The 21402-nt window shown below is 33.3% G+C and overlaps 1 protein-coding gene across 2 annotated transcripts in view; it reads right to left on the bottom strand.

Moving 5' to 3' along the window:
* The window catches only part of LOC149800323 (ATP-dependent (S)-NAD(P)H-hydrate dehydratase-like), a 269318-nt gene that overhangs the window by 174872 nt on the left and 73044 nt on the right, over nt 1–21402 (bottom strand). For both annotated transcript variants that reach the window (XM_089959915.1, XM_089959914.1), the window contains exon 9: nt 12742–12862. In XM_089959915.1, coding sequence (XP_089816041.1) covers nt 12742–12862 — 121 coding nt within the window. The remainder of the gene's footprint in view (nt 1–12741; nt 12863–21402) is intronic.

Below are 21402 nucleotides of genomic sequence, written 5' to 3'. Positions count from 1 at the left end.
TAGCCGTATTATATCCTGGTGATAATTCAACATTTTGCTCCATTACAATTATTCACCTGACAGACATAATCTGAAACCATTCTTTTCATCTTCATCTCTAACATTCTTAGCCTTTCACCTTGAGATATGCAGCTATGTATGAACAAATGTTTCTCTCTTCCTGTATAACTTTTTAAAAAAATTATTTTTCTATTTGCCATAGGAAAGAACATGCTGGCACTGTATGGGTTTGAGACCATGACTTGAAGATTCACACATCAACACTCCAGATTTCTTGGCCATGTGCATTTACACTTCCTAGTGTATTAAATGTGTCTTCAACCAACTTGATACTATACTATATTCATACTTAACTGTACATCTGGATCACATTTACAGACTGCAACCTGATGACCTCTGTAGGACTAAGTTCTGCAACCTTTCACAGCTTTCAGCTCTGTGTAAAACATGCATTTCTTTCATCTTGCAATACTAAATGCTGATATTGTTTAACTGTAGTGTCAGCAATTGAGACTATACAGACTGGTACCAGCAAGAAAAGCAGAATGATTAGAACCAGTCTAAACTTGTCAATCATCCGTATTCATTATGGAGGAATTTATATGATCAGATTCTCTAAATGCATGCAAAAGGTTTTAGTCCACTGTACAGTATTAAGGCAGCAATAATACCTTGTTTGAAAAGAACCATATCTCCTATTTTTGAAAACAAAATTTAACCCGTGTTTATTATGGATATCACTTCCTGATAAAATGATTATTCATTACTACCTGTATTTGACATTATGGAACTGTGTTAACTCGGTAAAGCACTGGACTCTTAATATAAAGTCACTGGTTTGATACCCATCCAGGCCCACCAGGGTTTGCTGCTTCAGCGTTTTCTTATGTAAGGTACTTAGATCTCATTTCCTTGGCATGTTATAGCCATTAATGTGTAAAATGTGCTGCTAGAGTCAATCAAAAACTGACAAATTTATGTTCTAAACAAACTGATTACTTTGACCAATCTGTCAACTATTGTGCATATTAAATATAGCACAACTGGTACTGAAAATGTTACCGAGATGCCCAGACTTATGAATTAGCATAAGGACTCACATTAACTATTTCCCAACTTTATATTGCGTTGATTTTTACCTTAACTGTACTATATCTTAATTAAATAAAAATTTTAAGGATTAAGGCATAATTAATAAACACAGTTCTTTGATCATAATCAAAGTAATCCAAGATGTTGATGATAATAAAGTGAACAGATCAAAAAGGCTTCAAGTGTGGGGGTATGATGGAGTTGATCAGATGATCAGATGCAAGATTATCTCATTAATAAGCATAACTCATTACTGGGCTTGTATGAGTTCTTAATACATAAATATAAGCATATATTCCAAGTCTGATCAAAATCAGATCAGAAATACAGCCAATACAGTGATAACAAGCTCAGCCAATCAAGTGTAAGATCATCTCATTAACATGTATGACATAAGCGTACATTTCAAGATGGATCATAATCAGATCAGAAATATTGTCTCAGGGTGGTAACAAAGAGATGCAAGACTATCTCATTTGCATGGGTAACTCTCACTCATTACTGAATCCATCCAAGATCCTGATGATATATACTCACATTGCAAGTTTGATCAAAATCAGATCAGAAATATGGCTTCCAGTTGGGTAACCAGTTCAGTCAATTGTATGCAAGATCAACCTCATCAGCATGCATGGATCTTGTATAAGCATAAATTCTAGCTCTGATAAAAAATGGATCAAAAATATGGTCTACAGAGTGCTAACATGCCCATCCAACCAGATACAGATCATCTGCTTAATATGTGTGTATTCTGCTCATTATCAAACTCATTCAAGATAATAATGATATAAGCCAATATTCCAAGTTTGATCAAAACTGGATCAGAGATATGGCCACTAAAACAGTAACCACAATTAAGTGCAAAATCGCTATTTCAACAGGCATAAGCTTTGCTTAATACAGCACTGGCCCAAGGTTTCGATGATATAAATGCAGATTCCACATCTTATTGAAAGTGGATCAGTAATTATGAACTCCAGAGTGATAAGAAGCCGTTTTTGATGGGTGGAAGCATTCTACGCTCCCAATGCAGAGCCATACCATAGGTTCCCTAACATCCAACACCTACATGTGCTGCATGTGTACAATCCAATGAAGTGGACATCAATTTTTGGACCTTTCTGTTATATGACATATTCAAATATACACTTGATCATGCCGTGCATCATTGAAATTTGCAACATAAATTTTGTTAATATCAGGATTAGATATCAATCCTGTACACATATACCCACATACATCTCAACCATTGTAACAAGAAAAGCATCCAACCTTACTTTGGAGGTAACAATATTTCTGGGCAAATGATTTTGCACAAATCCATTCTGTTGGTAAGTTGGCTGAGTAAAAGAAAATGTGCATGTTGTCTTTGAGGAATGCTCCTGATAGAATAAATTGGTGTCAACATACCATTAAAGATAAAATTTTACACAGTTCACGCTGATCGGTAATTGTAAGCCGTAACAATGTCTCTTTTTCATACACTCTGCTATCCCCTTCATCTCATAGATACACACAACAGATAAAGCCCGGGGAATGGGAAAAGGGGGTGGCAGTATATTATTTTAGAAAAGGGATGGTCTTTATAAACAGTCCATGATAAAATAAATCTCTTCCAAAATTTTGAGAAAACAAATGTGGAATGGTCTTCCCATCAGATTACTACTGCACATGGTACTTCCATAATTTTTGTCAAAGCTTTTACACTTGTAAAGATTTCGGACACCAAATATGCCTTACAACACTTAATGTGTGGAGCAGTATTTATTCAAAGTGTTATCCTCTATCAAAAAAATAACATTAATTACAAACAAGATATTATACATCTCAGAATTCATTGCTTCTTTTATTTGCCTCCATAATTGACTACCAACTAGGGAACACATTTTAATCTAAAAGCCTTCTTCTCTTGATGGTGCAGGAGACTGACAGATTCTATGATAAATTCCAGGAAATATGAGCCTTGAGTGGTCAAATATTAATTCATGCCACAAATCAACAAAATGTTACGAGAAGTTTCACAACAAGTATGTAACGACTGATCTGAATTCATTATCATTTATTTTCTGTCTTGTACAAGGAGAAATTTTTAAAAAATAATTAAATGAAAAACAAAATTGGATATGGAACAATTAATTAATAGCTTAATATTTCCAATGATCTTTCTGTTAATAAAGTGTTTAACACTATTTATTCAGAGTGCTGCTTAAAATAATAACAATAATGGGTCTCAACTGAACACTAAAACCTCGTACACATTATTAAGTTACAGAAGTGTTTTTAATCCAGTTGATTACAATTATTTTTAGCCGAGAATGTAAATTGAAGAGCACTGTAAGCGAAGACGACAAGAATAAAATCCAATTTAAAGTCAACTTAACTTAATTTTAAGTCCAGATTTTTCATTTGTTACAATTTTGTTGTCAAACTATTGGGACGGGATGTTCATTTTCATTACGAATCACAAAGCCAGATCTTAGATGATTACAGCTCTGTCAATAAAAGCAGCCAAAATGTGTTTTACACTTCCCAATTTATGTGCTTGCTTTAATGGAAAAATGATCTATATACAGTTCTGTTAATAAAAACTTCTAAGCGTGACAGATTAGGACTTCATAGTCATTACAGCTATTGTAAGAGAGCTGCCAAATTGACGGAAAGTTATGAAATTGAACTCCCTGTGGACAGAATAGTGTAATGTAAGAGCATTATTTACCAATATGCATTATCTTATTTAATCATTTCTATCCATAACTAGTCTGAAAAATTACCCAACTTGTCCAATCTTAACAATTTCTTCATTCAGTTATGGAAATATTGTATGCTTTATCTTCTATGCTGTAGTGTACCATATTCCATACACTGTACAGTACACTATCTAATATAGTATGGTAGAATATCAGATATACTGTGCTGTACCATATCTCATGCAATGTATAGTACAATATCTCATACAGTATAGTATAATATCAGACATACTGTATGGTAAAATATCAGATATTCTGTGTTGTACCATATCTCATGCAATGTATAGTACAATATCTTATACATTATGGTAGAATATCATATATATTGTATGGTAAAATATCAGATATACTGTGTTGTACCATATCCAATACACTGTATAGTACAATATCTTACTGTATGTACAATATTAGATATACTGTATTGTGCAATATCTGATATACTGTATTGTACCATATCCCATAGTGTTTAGTACAATATCTTACACAGTGTGGTACAATATTTGATATACTATATGGTACAATATCTGATATACTATATTGTACAATATCAAATATACTGTATTATACCATATCCCATAGAGTGCTTAGTCCAGTATCATATACAGTATGGTACAGTATTAGATATACTGTATGGTACAATATCAGATATATTGTAATTGTAATATACAGTATCAGGTATACTGTGTTGTACAATATCAGATATACTGTATTATATCATATCCCATACATTGTATATCACTTGCTTGTCAAATGGATAAATTTTCCTATGAGAATATTTCAGCAACCAATTATCCCAGACAAGAGAGATCAAGGAGTACTAATGAGTATTTGCAATCTTTTCAATTAATTAAATGAAACAGGGTATCTCCAGAGGATGGACAATAATGTTGATGAAACCTTCCTCATTGATGTTCTGACATCTTCTGTCAAAATGTCAAATTCAAGTCCCTTGAGGTACCAGTCTGAGTTCACAAGCATTGCATTCTAAATCAGACTCCAGATGGACTGTCCATCTCAACCTGTTCACACCAAAAGTGTTATTGTATGTCCTAACTTTGTTAATTGATCTTGAACCAGTCCAGGACCAAATATAGAGGGAGTGAAGGGACCAAATCATACACTACAATACACAACAATAATATAACTGAGGTATTCTTATAACCATTATTTTAAGGTCCAATAAAGTTATTTCTCTGGGGCAATCCATTTTGGCAAGTGAAATGGAAAAAAATGAAGTCACTGAATGAACTCTAATTCAAGCCAGCTGTAGTAATGGAAGAAGCAGTCTGAAAAATAACTTAATTTTACTCAGACAACTATAATGACCCAAGTTTAAATGGTAGTAGGAGAGAATGCATGGCTGTTCATTAGAATGAATACATCATACTTATGGTAGATGGTTGAGAATTATCAGGATTTAATATTTGCTTGCAGACTGACTGGAGTCTTCGAATTAGTAAAACATCAACATTTGTTATTCAAGATGATGATAATAAATGTAATATTGAATGCATCAGGTACTTCATATTTGAAAATATATTTTTATGATGTTTTTAAAACTTGTGCAATAAGCTGTTCTTTTGGATGAAAATAAATGCCTGCCTCATTATAAAATTTAAAATTTATTAGTTTTCATACTTAGAAATAATATTTGTAATTGGCCCACAAGTAACACCACCATTTCATTTTATAAAAAAAAGAATCATAGTACAAATACATACCAACTTTTGATATAATTGTCTGATGTTATGGACCACAATATAAAACATATTTCATAATCACATCATTCATTATGCCAACACTAAAATACAATGCAAAAAAGATGCAATATGTCATAACACTACATAATGTCGTGGCTTTTTCAAACACAGATTCCTGTTTAAATGAATGTTCCCCAATTATTGATAAGGAAGCTAGGTTTTCTTAATTTGAAAAAAATAAATAAATAAGTAGGAAATCAAAACAATAAAACAACGAAGATAACTGCCAACAAAAGGCAACTAAGCATTTATTTTGAAACTTGTGCCAAGGAAAGATCAATAGTGGTTAATATTTTACCTCTTTCAAAAATTGAGAGTGCAAGAGTAATATAGTGTCATATACATTTATACACCTCTGACAGTGGATGTGTGAGAAAGCTTGCCGATAGCTTCTCATGGGTCGGTGGTTCTTTCTGGGGTTTTCCCGGGTTCTTCCTCCACCAATAATACTGGCCGCCATGTATAGCCTATCTTGTGCTGAAAATGGTGTTAAACCCTATAACAACAACAACAACAACAACACCTCAGACAAATTAAAGAGAAAGCTAAACATGCAAGAGGACAAATGTTGCAGACTCTGTGATTGTTGCCAGAGTAAACACTGCATGAATAACTTTGAAACATGTTTGCTTTAATCAAGTTTAGACAAATTAGTTCTGATAAAGTCCTCAAGCTTTCTAAACAGCATGAATATAAATGAGAGAGAAATTAGTGAAGAAATATGTCTCCATCCAAGCTCCAGATCAGAAAACAATTAACTGAGTCTGATCCTTCTGTCTGTTTGATGGAAGTATTAATAAGCACTGGACAACTAATAGCTTTTAATTGGCAATGATAGATAGCTAGGTAGTGGACAGTTGCATGGACAACTGGACAAAGTAAATGAGACATGTGCTATTGACAAAACATGGAAACAAATGACCCCTGTTCAGCAGGCCCTCATCAAAAGTCACTTTGTCAAGGCAATGCTTCTCTCCATCTTGTCCACATGCTACCCTGCTGTAACCAACAGCCTCCTTGACCTGGCAGCTGGACAAAGGCCACTGCATGCATATCAAATTTAAAGGAATTGAAATAATCATAAGGGCAGACAATGTGACCCATTAGGGACAGGCAGGTCTAATCAAAGATAATTATGATCTTCCTGAAGGACCTATGGAGTTTGCATATGATGGATGATATTCTAGAAGACCAGCATTGTGCTTGTCCTAGAAGTTTCTATGACTTTTGCTTTATTATAAATAAGCATCTGAAATAAAAAAACACTGGGAGACTTTTGGAAAATGATGATGACCATTAGCGTAACCTGATGATTCATGGGTCTGTGAATGTATGTCTTATGAGGAATAAGTCTGAATTAGGCCTAAATTAGGGCCACTGCTTCCGAATTTTGCATTTTATGGCCATTTTCAGATACAAGATGGTTGGTGAGAAAGGATTTTTACTTACAGTCACCAACCTGGCAAATTGAATAATTATACAACTGTAAATGAACTGCTTGTGGTAAAATGAACATTATCTGGCTTGAGTGGGAAGAATTCATTTTATCAAGAATGAAAGAGAGAGAGATAAGAAAGTTTATCATGGTGTAGAATTCAAATTAGAATGACTCCTCATTTTAAAAATGGTATGTGTTCCCTGAAAATTGTTTGTTAAGCAAAACTTCGTTAAGCGAAAATGAACATCCCATTAATCTGAAGGCAATAATTTCAGATAGGTGTCCTGTGCACATATATGTAATTATTTATTATAATTAACACTAATTAATTTGACATGAACAGTGCTAACTAAACATGCAGTACAAAGAAAAAAAGAAAAAAAAATTAAAACAGAAAATGAGAAGCACTATTCAACATCAGTGAACAATGAAAATGATTCACTGGTACAGTGTGCACAACTAACAATATAATACATGTACAAAAATGTGCACTGGATGAGCAAGGAATGGTGGACAGTAAGGGCAATTTACACATAAACAGCTTGGAATGCTTTATTGTTGTAACAATTCTTATGCATAATGAAAAAGCGGTATTAATTTTTCAGTTGGAAAAACTAGTAAATTCCTTAATTCAACATTCATAAAATAAGGAGTCAGTGTACTGTAAAGGTATGCAAAAGTGACAAAAAAAAGACAAAGAAAATGAGGCAAAGAAACCAATTAAATGCACTGTCAGTATTGTAAATGGCAACAAAACCTTCAAAAGATCAAAAACAGCACTGCAGTTTATCACAAATTAACTTCGAGTAATATTAGTGATTGACTGAGATTCTCTCCGAGGTAACAGTGATTCTGTCAGCTAAATAACCGAATGTTTTAGACTGATAAATAATGTTAATTTGCAGTCGTAATTACACTTACATGTTTCATATGAACACCACTTTAAGAGGAAATGCATCAACTCACATTCAATATTATCCCATGATGGAACATTTATTCTGTAAATACTGATATAATTTTCTAAATCACCTTATGTGGCATTGGGTGGGGTGGCTCCAGTATAATCCTGTACCAGACTGATTGTTACATTCACTATATTATCCAGACTTTGTGCTAATGAAGCAAAACCAGCATTTGTTTTCTAAAAAATTTGACATCTTAATTTTGTTTCTAAAAATCTCATAAGACTGGAATAATAACTCGTGACTTATTCAACATGTATCATCAATAACTGAATTTAGATGGCATTAACTTGCTGCAAACAAGCAAACCAAAAGGTATAGAGTTTTAAGAATGTATTTTACTTATCATGGAGGGTAAAAATTTCTATATTCAACAAATGTATTATCTACTTGAAAATTATGGAAAATTGGTCATTATGTGTAAGTGTGTGTGATTTGGATGTTGAACATAGCTTTAATAATTTTCCAATCATATCGCTATAATGTCTGTGACATGGCAGTTTATAGTGACGTCTAGCACTGGGGCATCATGCCACAGACATGTAGCATCATGTCTCACCCCATCACATTATCCTGACATTAGGCTGACCAGTCTTAACACTAACTTCTTAATGCTGAGCACCAAGTGAGGCAGCTGCTAGTACCATTTTTATAAGTCTTTGGTGTGACTCGGCTGGGGTTTAAACCCACAACTTCCCGCATCTGAGTCAGAGAATTTTGGTCATTAACAATTTGCGTATGGATGGAAAACTCAATGAAACAGAATCACTTTGCGAAAGACTATGGTAGATAATATTGATATTGACATGAAATTAACATATTTTAGAGTGGTCTGACCTTTGTAGATAGACAATGATAAATGCCTTCCATTTCTAAATGAAATGTATCAATTTTTCTCTCCTTTTTTTGGTCTCAACAAGGTAATACTGATATTGATGATAGAGGTTTTTCTGTTCCACACTCTTTGAAGAGAAATGTAAAGATTTAGGTACATTTGTCACTGACAGACATTCAAAGCTTTCTGTTAACACAGTCTTTTGATGAATGATTATTATTGGAGTTTGCAATTTGTCAATAACACTCTAGTGTAACCTGAACAGAATAAATCAGAATTGTTGGAGAGATTTCTTGAGGTGTGCAAAGCTAAGATATTTCAAAGGATTATTCAAGCAGGGTGATTCCTTTGCATGCAGCGGAACCCTGTCAAATAAGACAGGGGTGACAATGGGCTGTCACTGGTGTTGCAAATTGGTTGAAAGTTTAATACTGATGACTAGTTCAACACCTCTGATCAACAATTAATTTTAATTTGTTGGCAATAATGTTGATACCTATTAATCGTTAAAGATATTTTTACTGTATCTGGTAATAGTAAAGTTACCTGTATCCTATAGAATAGAGTGTGTGTGTGTTTGTTTTGGATTTTTAACATAGCTTTAACAGTTTTTCAGTCATATCACAATAATGTCTGCAGTGTGACAGTTTATAGTGATGTCTAGCACTGGGGCATCATAGCACAGACATTTAGCATGATGTGCCAAACAGGCACATTATCCTGACTCCAGGCTGACCACTCCCAGCACTAACCCCTTTGTGTTGAGCACCTAGTACCATTTTTATAAACCTTTGGTATGACTCAGCCAGGACTCGAATCTGTGACCTCCAGCATCCGAGGTGGACACTCTAACCACTAGGACATTGGAGTGGTCTTCCTGTAGAGCAGAATGGTTTACCAGTTCAGCTGGTGTCTGATGTGTTGTTGGTCCTCAGTTTGTAACTCAACAATAAAAAAAATTGTATTCTTTATAAACAATTTCATTAGTTTCGTTCACTTCTAAACGAGAATTGCCACATTTACTAGCTTGCATAATGGTAAAGAAGTGTTCAGGATTTCATAAATTTAATCTATAAAATATTCAATAAAAAAATTCAAATTACTTTTTGTTTCAAATGTGTTTTTCCTGTGACATATGCATGCTTTTAAGCAGATATCAAAGAGTCTATCATTTAAGTATTGAAAAAAAACTGAGCCTGAGGTCATGTGGCACAAAATACCCAGCAAGCATGTCATGGATATACATACCGCCAAGTCGGCCAATTCTGTGCATCAGTAATTCTGCGCAACGATACGTCATTTTTGTAAACATTGGATCATGTGCTATTTTGGGTCAAAAATCCATTTTGTATCCAGAAAGAACAATCGTATATTAATTAAGAAAAGTGATACTCATAAAGTGTACAAAAATATCCCACACTTAGACTCAAAATGCACATAAAAATGTGATTTCTAAATGGCAACGTGAAGACCCACTCCATGACCTTCTTGAACTTGTAACCCAGAAAATTCGATTTACTATGCATCTTTTAGAATAATACAACTAAATACATCATATAAAAGATGGAAATGTGTACCTTAAAACGAAACTGTATTTTAATCCAAGTTTCCAATTTTGCAAGAAGTTGTCCCACATGTACAAAATCGTCTGCTACCCAACGTGTCTACTTGCTGCTAGAACATAAATTATCAACAAATTCCTCGGCGTATAGTCTGTTTCTAAATTCTGTAGTAATTTTTCCCCATCAACAAGACGTTGTAATCACACTACATCCTATTCATTGTTGTTTCTCTTCCACGTACATGTAATAGCTTATTTTTCATAAAATGTTGAACTTCACTAACTTTTTTACAAGATCGGTTTAGTTTGCTTAATACCTCTTGCCATTTATTGTTATTTTTACGTTGAATTTATTAAAACTAGCTATAAACCTGACCTAATTACTTGACTGAACTGCTGACAGAAACAGTCCAAAGTAATATATTTCATTTCTGTAGCCCAAATGGATAAACATTACATCTTTTCAAAGCTATGCGCAAAATATGCTGACATAACACGAGTCAGGAAAACAGGGTGGTGGTATCCTCTGTGTCCAAAATTAATATTATTTTGAACAGAATATTCTGGTGACCATTGCATCTTTTCAAATGGTTAAGCGTTGCTGTATTTTATTTTTGTCAATCGCTCGAATTCTGTATGCGTTTTGCTTCAATATTGGAAACGAAAACCTTAGGTGCGCAGAAATGCCCGACAGCAGTGTATATATAAAAATAATGTAAACTGCAGTGGTATGGGCATGTCTCACGATCATCAGGACTTGCCAAGACAATCCTAGAAGGCACTGTACAAGGAAGAAGAAAGAGAGGCAGGCGAAGAAAGAGGCGGGAAGATAACATTCGAGGTTGGATAGGCTTGACATTGAGCGACTCACGGAGAAAGACAGAAAAGCGAGAGGAATGGAGGAAGCTGATTGTTCAGTCTTGTGCAGTGCCCGAACGGTCTACCAGGCTAAGGGACTTGGATGATGATGATGATATATATATATATATATATATATATATATATATATATATATATATATATATATATATATATATATACACACACACAGTTCAGACATCCTTAGTAAGGAGACTGTATGCTTTTATTACTGTATCATATAGTGATATATATTTACATAATTTTTTCCCTGGAAGACTTCATCCCAAAATGTCAAAACATTTAGACAACGCAAAAACATCAATAATTTATATCTGACTATGAAAAATCATAATCAAATACTAGGTTGTTTAACTTTCCAACCAATCATCAATTATTTTGATTGATCAGCATACCACACAATGTCAATGTATGTTAATTCATAATTTGCCAAATATTTGGAGCTTTTATTGTTGCCTTGGTAATTCCAGTTCAGACATCCTTAGTAAGGAGGTTGTATGCTTTTGTCTGTAATATATCGTGATAGCATTTTTTAAAAAGTTGTATGTATGTATGTATGTATGTATGTATGTATGCATGCATGCATGCATACATGCATGTATATGTGTGTGTATGTGCATGTGTGTGCATGTGTGTGTATGTATGTATGTATGTATGTATGTATGCATGCATGCATGCATGCATGTATGTATGTATGTATGAATGTATGTATGTATGTATGTATGTATGTATGTATGTATGTATGTATGTATGTATGTATGTATGTATGTATGTATGTATGTATGTATGAATGTACAGTCATCATACTTTAATTCTGTTCCTTAGTGGATTCATGCCTTTGTATTGTGTAAGGGGGTGGGGGCAGGGAGGGCTAATTAAATGGCATACATCTTGTTGACAAACATGCACGTTGCTAACCATACATGTATGTGGTAGAGCCAGTTGTCATGCAGGGTGAAATCACTTACGAAAAAGTAAATGTATTTTGTTTTTGCATGGGGCTTGTTTGTTAAGTAGAACTCCAACGTTTGGCTTGTCACCATTTAAATCCTAAATGAAAATAAAACCAGCCTAGCTGCATGGTCATAAAAATGGGTCACCTACCTGGAACATGCAGAAAATAAACTTATACAACCATTTCACTGGATAATATTTTTCCAGTTCTTGCATATTACTCATACTTTTTAAATAAAATGACGGAATAAAAATGTATTAAAATTGTCTTCCTCTCTTAATCTCTTATAGAAAATGGATTTGATGGAATGAATACTTATAAAATTGAATTATTTTCTATCTTCAGAGTTTCAATAATGGAACATCAAAAATCCCATTTTCACTTATACAAGCCATTAACTTTTTAGTGTGTGGTCATTGACTCCAAATGGTCATAAGATGGTCAAGTCTTTAGACGGTCAAGTCTTTACAAAATACTCCAGAATGTATTACAATTGTATGTATGTCCCTTACTTGTAAGCCTTCTTCTCTACTGCCATGTGGGCCCAGTAAGTGAAGGTTCCCATGGCCCCTGACAGAAGGTCTCCTTGACCCCCACATCTTCTTGGACTCCCTTCTCCACAACACACCAACACTGCAAAGAGTATAGGAACAGTTTGCTGAATAAAGCTGACTTCTTTTGTGATCTTAATTCTAACATCTGGCTGCATTTAGTGTACACATGTGGCAATTCAATATTGTTGCCCAAGTATATCTCTTATTTCTGTATACTTAACTATTCTGTATAAAAAATAAACGGTTATTTGGTCACTTTATACATGTAACTGACAATCCCTTTTTTGTTTTTTTCTTGCAGGTTATTTGTGTCCACACACGCACGCACACACCCACAATTTAAAAACATAATTACAGATCTGTGCTGAAATTTGCATTAATGATTTAAGTTTATATTTTAGAATAAAGAATTCTTTTCACATTTCTATACCCTCGGATTACAATAATGCAATTAGGATTTGATTGCTAATATGATAAAATAATTAAGAATAGCTTATGCAGTATTCAGTATTGTGAAATTTAACTAATCAACCTCCCTAACTAAGAATGAGTGATCTAATAATCCCCGTACTAATTGTTGTTTCTCTAATCGGCAAAGTGTATACCAAAATGAGATGTAACAGATAAAGAAGTAGCTGAATTTACAAGCATACGGCACTCAGGTTTCATTCAGATTTTCACACAAGTTTCATAAAAAAAGAAAATGTAAAGATTATCTTGGAAAAAAACAAAGCTGAAATTGCCTTTAAAGTTAACTAGCATTTGAAAACTGTTTAGTGTATTTTTCTTGAAAAAGAAATTCAGCCAACAAAAGACAGCAAAGATGCCTGTATATATTTATGCAGACATAAGTTTATATTTACTGATTCAAGTCATGATCTGTATTGACATGATGATGATGATGATGATGATGATGATGATGATGATGATGAAGAAGATGATGATGATGATATGGAGAATGATGATATGGTGGAGAAGAATTATAGCTCTCTTCAGGATGTGTGCAAATTATAAAGTTTCATGGAAGTGCAGTGTGCTATAAATAAATCCAAACTTAGGAAACCTATTCAATGAAGCAAGAGAGTAAGGTCACATCGGTCTACTTTTTCTATGATGGTGTAATACTCATTAGGATGAATGTGCATGACAAGTTTTATGACTGTTAAAGCAATGTTGTCCGAAAAACAGTATACAAGGTGTACATTTTTTGACACCAGTAAGGACAACGAAATGACAATGATTATGATAATGGGTTTATATAATAAAGTCCATACAATGTTTGTGAAAATGGGTTTATATAAGGTCACAACACAAATATTGTGATAATGGGTTTATATAATAAGGTCACAACACAATGATTGTGATAATGGGGTTATTACATAATGTCTCAACAAATTATCTGTGACCACAGGGGTATTGTATAAGGTACAATGACAATGACCGATTTAATGGGGATATAGTAAAAGGCCTTGTGCATTTTTCTGAAGATGAACTATTAATTCTAGAAAAGATGAAAAAAAAATTAAATTACAATCTATCAGTGCTTTACTTAAGATCACAAGTCAAAAATAATTTAGATAATTTGTTTATTGTCATTACAATTGTTTGGTAAATGACTTCAGAAACTAAATACATTTACATCAATATTTGCAGTTCAATCATTCATGATCGATGATAACATCATGCAAAGGAAAGCTGTAATGAAAATGGCATCTCACACCACTATTCTTCAGTTTGCTCAAATAAAGTCAGTATTTTCCATGCAACAAAGGGAATCTTTCATCCATGCTCACTTCCAATGAAATTTATGAAATTCTGCTTGCCACACTCATTTCATAAATTTCACTTAAATGAATACTCCTGTAAAATCCTCTATATCTCAGCGCAGGATAAATATACACTAATACTTGCTTATAAGTCAACTCCAATTGCAAACAACAAAGATCCTGATCTGCCATAGCATAATGTGAGTGCAGAACAGGGTCAGTGTTGGCTGTTGTACTGTACAGACCCAGATCTACCAGTGTATTATGCAACAGCAGATCTGGGTCTGTACAGTTTGCAGTTTAACTTATCTGATAAGCAAGTATATAAGGTGTTCTTTAATAGGGTTGGGCACAAGTTCATACATGTGGTCCTACTTGTATCCTAAAGACTAACTGACTTTTAGGTCTATATGATTATAGAATTAAGATTGTATTGCAAACTAAATTTGAAATTGCAGTATTTACTAAGAGACTATAAATATGGACAAAATCTTCAAATCATTCTATCAAAATGGGTGGGAAATATACAATTTGTCTGTACCTTAAATATCAGATAAATACATAAAAGAACACATTAAATTCCTATAAAAATGTGATTTCTTTTAGATGTAGCAGATATCATGTTTGTCCCTATGAGAGAATTCCTTAAATAGTATTTCTGCTTCACTAACTATCTAGCCATGAAATTAATCACAATATATGGAGCTTTTTATGTCAGAGTAATTACCCTTTTCTACTCTCTTATCAGGAAAGCCAAATTGTAGGTTATAGAGGTTGAATACTATCCAACACAGGTCACCTGTTTTATGGACCAGTTGCCATACAGGGCTGTTCTCAGGACTAAGTGTCCTGATAACTTAACATACACAGAGTCCTCTATTTTTTATTTCCTGTCTGCAAAAGCCATGAATTTAAAGACCAAAAACTAAATGATCCTTCTTTGAAAACAGTAGGACACCTTCCACATCAATGAATAATAAATACCTATGGAAATTCAAATATTTTGTCTTCTTCAAAACCACAAGAATATGGCCATCTACAAAATTTAAAACACCTTACTGGTAATTTTTGTTCCAATACACAAGGTTTCTAAGAAAAATGAAATATTAAATGTATATGAGTGATACAATGTAAGCCATACAATCAAATATTAATACATGCTGCAAATGTACATTTATGTGTCATGTTTTCAAATCATGTAGGGCAAGTCTTACATTTCTGTCATCAACTTCATTAGCTTCTGTGTGAATAAGTATTGTAAATCCAAATATTTTTTGTCATTTAAATTTTGTGAGCTGAGTTACCAACTTTTCATTGTTGGATAATCTGAAATACACATGACATTATTCTACCTATAATCTCAATTGTAAGAATTATCACCAATAAAATTTTCTTTCTACATTCATGAAATACTGTGTGCTTGTTCAAATGCAATTTCTGGGCATGTAAAAATGTGGTTTAAAGTGGACTAATATATTGGAAAATGATCATGATATTACCAAGCAAAGTAATAGTCCTTGTATCTAAACCTCCAATATCCAAACTCCAAAATAAATCCATGACCTGTGACTCTTTTATACAATGGACAGTAATACCTGCTTATTCATTAACCCTGTATATAATTTGTACTGTATTTTCTTGTGCATCAATCCATAACAATTATTTTTTGTCCTTTAATATTTGGTACAGAGAACTTTTTCCCTAATAAAATACAGCAACTGTTAGGTACCTAAGAAAATTATAATTCCTTTCTATCTTTATTTACTTGTAAACCTAGAGAGAAGAAAACGCCAACAGATTTATGTGTTTGTGAAACATTCATCCCTGTCCTTCCCCATTTTGCCCCCAACTTCAAAGTTTGAGAAACTTGGGTATGTCCCTGTTGGTAAGGGCAGCTCCAGCAGCAAATGTCAAGTGGATATGTACATTTGTCTTTTTCATGCCCAGCAAATATCCACTTGGTTACTGGGTGGGGATCTTTAGTTTTCAAGCTATGACCCAAGGGTTCAGTCCTTCATAAGGTAATGTTGGACCCAGAATCAAAGTCAGCTGCATGGGAAATTTTTCTGTTTTCAAAATATATATATACAGGAAATATATATATGGTCACAAAGTCAGGCTCTCAAAAGTTCCCAACTTATGACCCTGTGATTCCATCATCAAAGTCAGTTTCATGTATTCTTTTTCTTGTTTGCATGTATATGAATACTATTTTTCAGTTAACATCCGTCAGTTAAAGCTTGTAATTAAATCACTTAATCCCATATATTTGTATCCCACCCCTTTGCAATACTCTAAAGGATACACATGCAACATTTATTTCAACTAAACGACTTGTCTCCATATAGCACATTATCTTACATTACCTAATGACACTCTGCAGACACTCATATTATAGTGGGTTTTGCAATCAATATAATTTTTGGTAATTTTACTTCCCTCTACTTCCATAATGGCATATTCTTTTTGCCAATTAGATTCCATCATTTTATATACTGATAATTGGGAAAGCTGAGAGATAGCTTTGTTGGTTTAGTGTTGGTATCCAAGAGATGAATTTTCAATAACACCTTCCCAGGTTGATTCAGGCTGGCTGCCTTAGTGGAAAGGCATGTAGCTCCAATTTCTTCAGCATGATATGGCTAATAATGTTAGAAGTGTCCTTAAAGCCACCAAAAACAAGATCACCAAATATTTATATTTTGGCAGCATTGAATCTTTACAAATTTAGTTTAAGTGTCATTGTTAGGAACATAAACCTTCCAGATAGTAATAAAAAATAAAGTGATATACTAATTTCATTTCTGTGAAAATATGTCTGTCAATTAAGCTTCTGAACTAAATTAAAAAAATTCTGTGCATATAAACATTTTGTGATTTACTGAATTTTGTCTGTTCATAAAAGATCTGATATTTGCAAATTAACGTACTGAATAATACATGTATATAGGAATATATGGCTTTACTTTGATACATTTGTTTAAAACACTACAAACTGCAGTCTTTTATGAAAGTCAACATGGTCTTGTGAATAAATATTACAAGAATCATTTGCCAGAATCATTAAGTAGATGACAAATCTGCTGTACCTCAAATTGCAGTTATCTCCCTTTAATACCAACTGACAGATTTATGTATTATTCTATATTGGTGTACAAGATAAAAAGATATCAAGGTCTTTATCAGTCCTTTTACAAGCTTGGAAGTGCACCAGACTCCATATGGTCCTTGTAGAACATGAGTTATCTCCCTTTTACTACAGCATGGACAGATTTAGTGCTATAGGAGTGCTAGAGGTTATCACAGGCTAAGTTTAGATTACCTTCCTCCAATTGAACTTGCCCTCTCAGTTACCATAGGGCTTATTAAAAACACACTAATTGGATTTACAACCCAGAGTGCAGCATGGCATGGATACAAAAGTTTGATATAGTATAATATTACAAATAATATTTGTACTTAGCTGCTCTGTGTTTCTTGCAAAACCAGCAATTTCCCCCCAAAATGGTGAAATGAAATCTGAATAAATGTTTGACTGCAGTGAATAAGACCATGTCATTCAGTTTGCACAAATTTTTTATGTCTATCTAAAACTATTAAAACTACATATCTTGGCCGAAATACACTGGAGGGCAAGATTCACGATAAGAGAAAAAAAGGAGGTAGATGACGAAAAAAGTCAAAACCCCAATTTCACCAACTTATGTTAAAGACTAAGTCTGGACTTAAGACATTTCATTGGCATGTTGGAATTCAGACTTGAAGTCCAGTCTTCAGTTCTGCTAGTGAAATCCAAGCCTGGCCAACCCACTCTGCTTTCTTTTAGTCATCAACAATATTTTACCAAAATGTCTCTCACAAAGGGTGCTGGACATTGACCAGAGCTTAATATAAAGCCTGGTATCTACACAATCACCTATTTTATCTGATTTACTACATATTTATTTATGATTTCTTGACGCATTTTCCCTGACCTGGACTTGGGTCCTCTTTTATTAGGTCCATAATTTACAAAGGGGCCACAACTCCTATGTACATCTGGACCCAGTGCTATGAATATTGGTAATCTATGTTTAAAATCTGAAAGTCTGTTTATGTTTCATATAAGTTATAATATCACCTGTTTTATATAAACTTTAAGTTCACAGCCTGTGTATGGTTGATCTTGCAGTTCATTTTTGTGCCAGACTGGCTCACAGACTTGTCTCTGAATTTACTACCTTTATGGATTACATATGACAGCAAGGTACCAGTCTCAATGGGCATATTTATAAATGACCCTCATTATACACCTTTCAATAATTTGCTCCAATTTTTGCTTGATTCATTTGTGTAAAATGAACCTCAAAAGGAAACTATTAAATCTGAATATAACAATTATAATACTACATAAATTGATTTGCTGCAAGTTACCATATATACGATTATCAGCCTACATATATTTACCATCTATTCAAAGAGACTACCATATTTCAGTCCTCTTGAAATTAATAGGGGTCATGCTACCAGGCAAAGCTGGTGACTAAAGGACCTAAAAATGAAACTGTCACCCTCTACTGTCTTTTGAGATGCTCTCTCGATCTAGCCAGGTAGTTCCAGTGTTGTGTTGTAGTCCAAAGCAAAATGTGCTGCATACATGAAATAGCTGGAGCTATATCAACTTCACTGACAAACTCTCTCTCACACACACACACACACACACACACACACACACACAGGCATGTGTTTTAATAGCAGACTGACCATTAACCCTTTTCCCAGAAAATTATCACTGCTCCATTTCCACAAGTTATCATTTAATGATGACAACATACAAACTTCTTGTAAGAATTTTAAACATCAGCATGTCAATATCAATTGTAAGAACAGAATCAGTGTAAAACACTTTTTAATAATTTTTTTTTTTTGGGGGGGGGGTTGAAGAATTTAACTGCCATGTCTGTTTTATTTTGTTTCTCCATAATTAAATTTCAAACTTAAAGTGAACCTGTCTTGGGATAATACCTCTTTGTTACACTTTCTGTTTTCATAAATCATTGGGCAAATAAATTAAGGAAAATATGCAATTCATAGAAAGAAAAGTCTCAATAATATGTAATAGAAGATTAAGGCCGAAAAACATAGGTCATAGGTCATAGGCCATAAACACATAGGACAATGCCATGTTGTGGAATTTCAAGAAGCACTATAATTTTCAAGGTTGTTTTCAAACATCATGCACAGTTTGTGAAAATAAGAAAAGAGCAGTAAAGCAACAATATCTAACCAATACACAAAATATCTAACCAATACACAACATTACAAGAAAGTAGACAAATATTAAATCCATAAATTTGCAATCCTATTGATGAATTGTTGTAATGAAGCTAGAAAGTTTGTGGTTATGTGAAGAATATTCCTCTTTCTGAAAACTGATGCACTCACATGTCATGCATGGCACCATACCTGTTCTTAGCTGATTTAATTCAGATTAGTTTATTTATTTATTGACTTTAGTCTTTCGGTTTGTTGTGTATGAATAGTTACTTTATTGTTTAATGGTAACAATGAAATTAGGAAAAATATTATGGTGTAAAGACATTCATGTGCTCTCATGTACAGGTTACAGGGGGTACATCAAAATAGTTTAGAAACCTTTCTGACTGCTATTTTATAGCTAAGATTTAGACAGTTGAAAACAAAGTCTTGTTGAGGTCATAGTTGATTGAGTATGATTAATATTTATTTTATAGCTTCTACCTTTATCTTATATTTCACTTTATCTTATATTCTATATCTCTGCACAGATCTCTGTTATTCCATCCATAAATGTCATATTCTAATTATTACATACATACATAAATACATATATACATACATAAATACATATATATATATATATATATATATATATATATATATATATATATATATATATATATATATATATATATATATATATATATATATATATATATATATATATATATATATTTGAAGGTCCAGTACTAGAACCACCACCATCTCATCACATATTTAGGAAACCATGTCTTGCAAATCATGGACATGTCAGCATGTTAAAAATCGTGTTTTTCAGATGATAATTTAAGAGGTTGTTTTGACCGTGTCCCTTATTTGGAAGGTCAAAAGGTTACTTATCAATACCTATAATGAAATATGACAGTATTTAACAGTAAAGAATCAGAATGACACTTAACTTCTATTCATTCATTCGCCTTCTCTCTAATTTATGTATCTTATCATTCAACTTTATCTTAGCAAGAGAACGAAGCATGTTCGAAGGATGTCTGTGTTTGACCAGTATGTTAATTGTCCATGGAAATTCATTCTGACAAAATAAAGTCAAATATTCCTGCCTGTACTGAATGCAATAAATATTACATGTACATTTTAAATATTAGAATTTCAACAGACTTCAATAAAAAACAAAAATTATACTAATTATAAATCAAAATCTATCAAATATATATTAAATTTCTGACACACTATTCCAATACATCATACAATTGTAAGGAGCAGATAATCTATAGGGTGTTGTATTCAGTACACTTTCTGCCTGATGTCCAGCTCTTGGCATGGATGGATGATAATTATCTCCCCCGTACCTGACTGTTTGGTCTGAGAATAGCACTGGTACAATACATGCCATCTAGTAATGGAGATTTATGACTAAATTTCATGTCAAGGTGCTTTCCAAGTCCCTTCTGCTTTCATGGACTTTCAGGTTCAGGGGGAAGACAATTAGGTGAAAATGACTTTTGTGGTTTAAGATTTCACATTTGTAAGATAATTATAGGAAGAGTAGGGGATACTGGGTAGGGGATACTGTCTTGCCCCTTCTTAATGACAGGAG

This window comes from Sinohyriopsis cumingii, chromosome 5, assembly GCF_028554795.1.
Source record: "Sinohyriopsis cumingii isolate HCF-2022 chromosome 5, ASM2855479v2, whole genome shotgun sequence".
NCBI lineage: Eukaryota > Metazoa > Mollusca > Bivalvia > Unionida > Unionidae > Sinohyriopsis > Sinohyriopsis cumingii.
The sequence above is the reverse complement of the archived record's forward strand: the minus strand, read 5'-3'. Positions and strand labels throughout refer to the sequence as shown.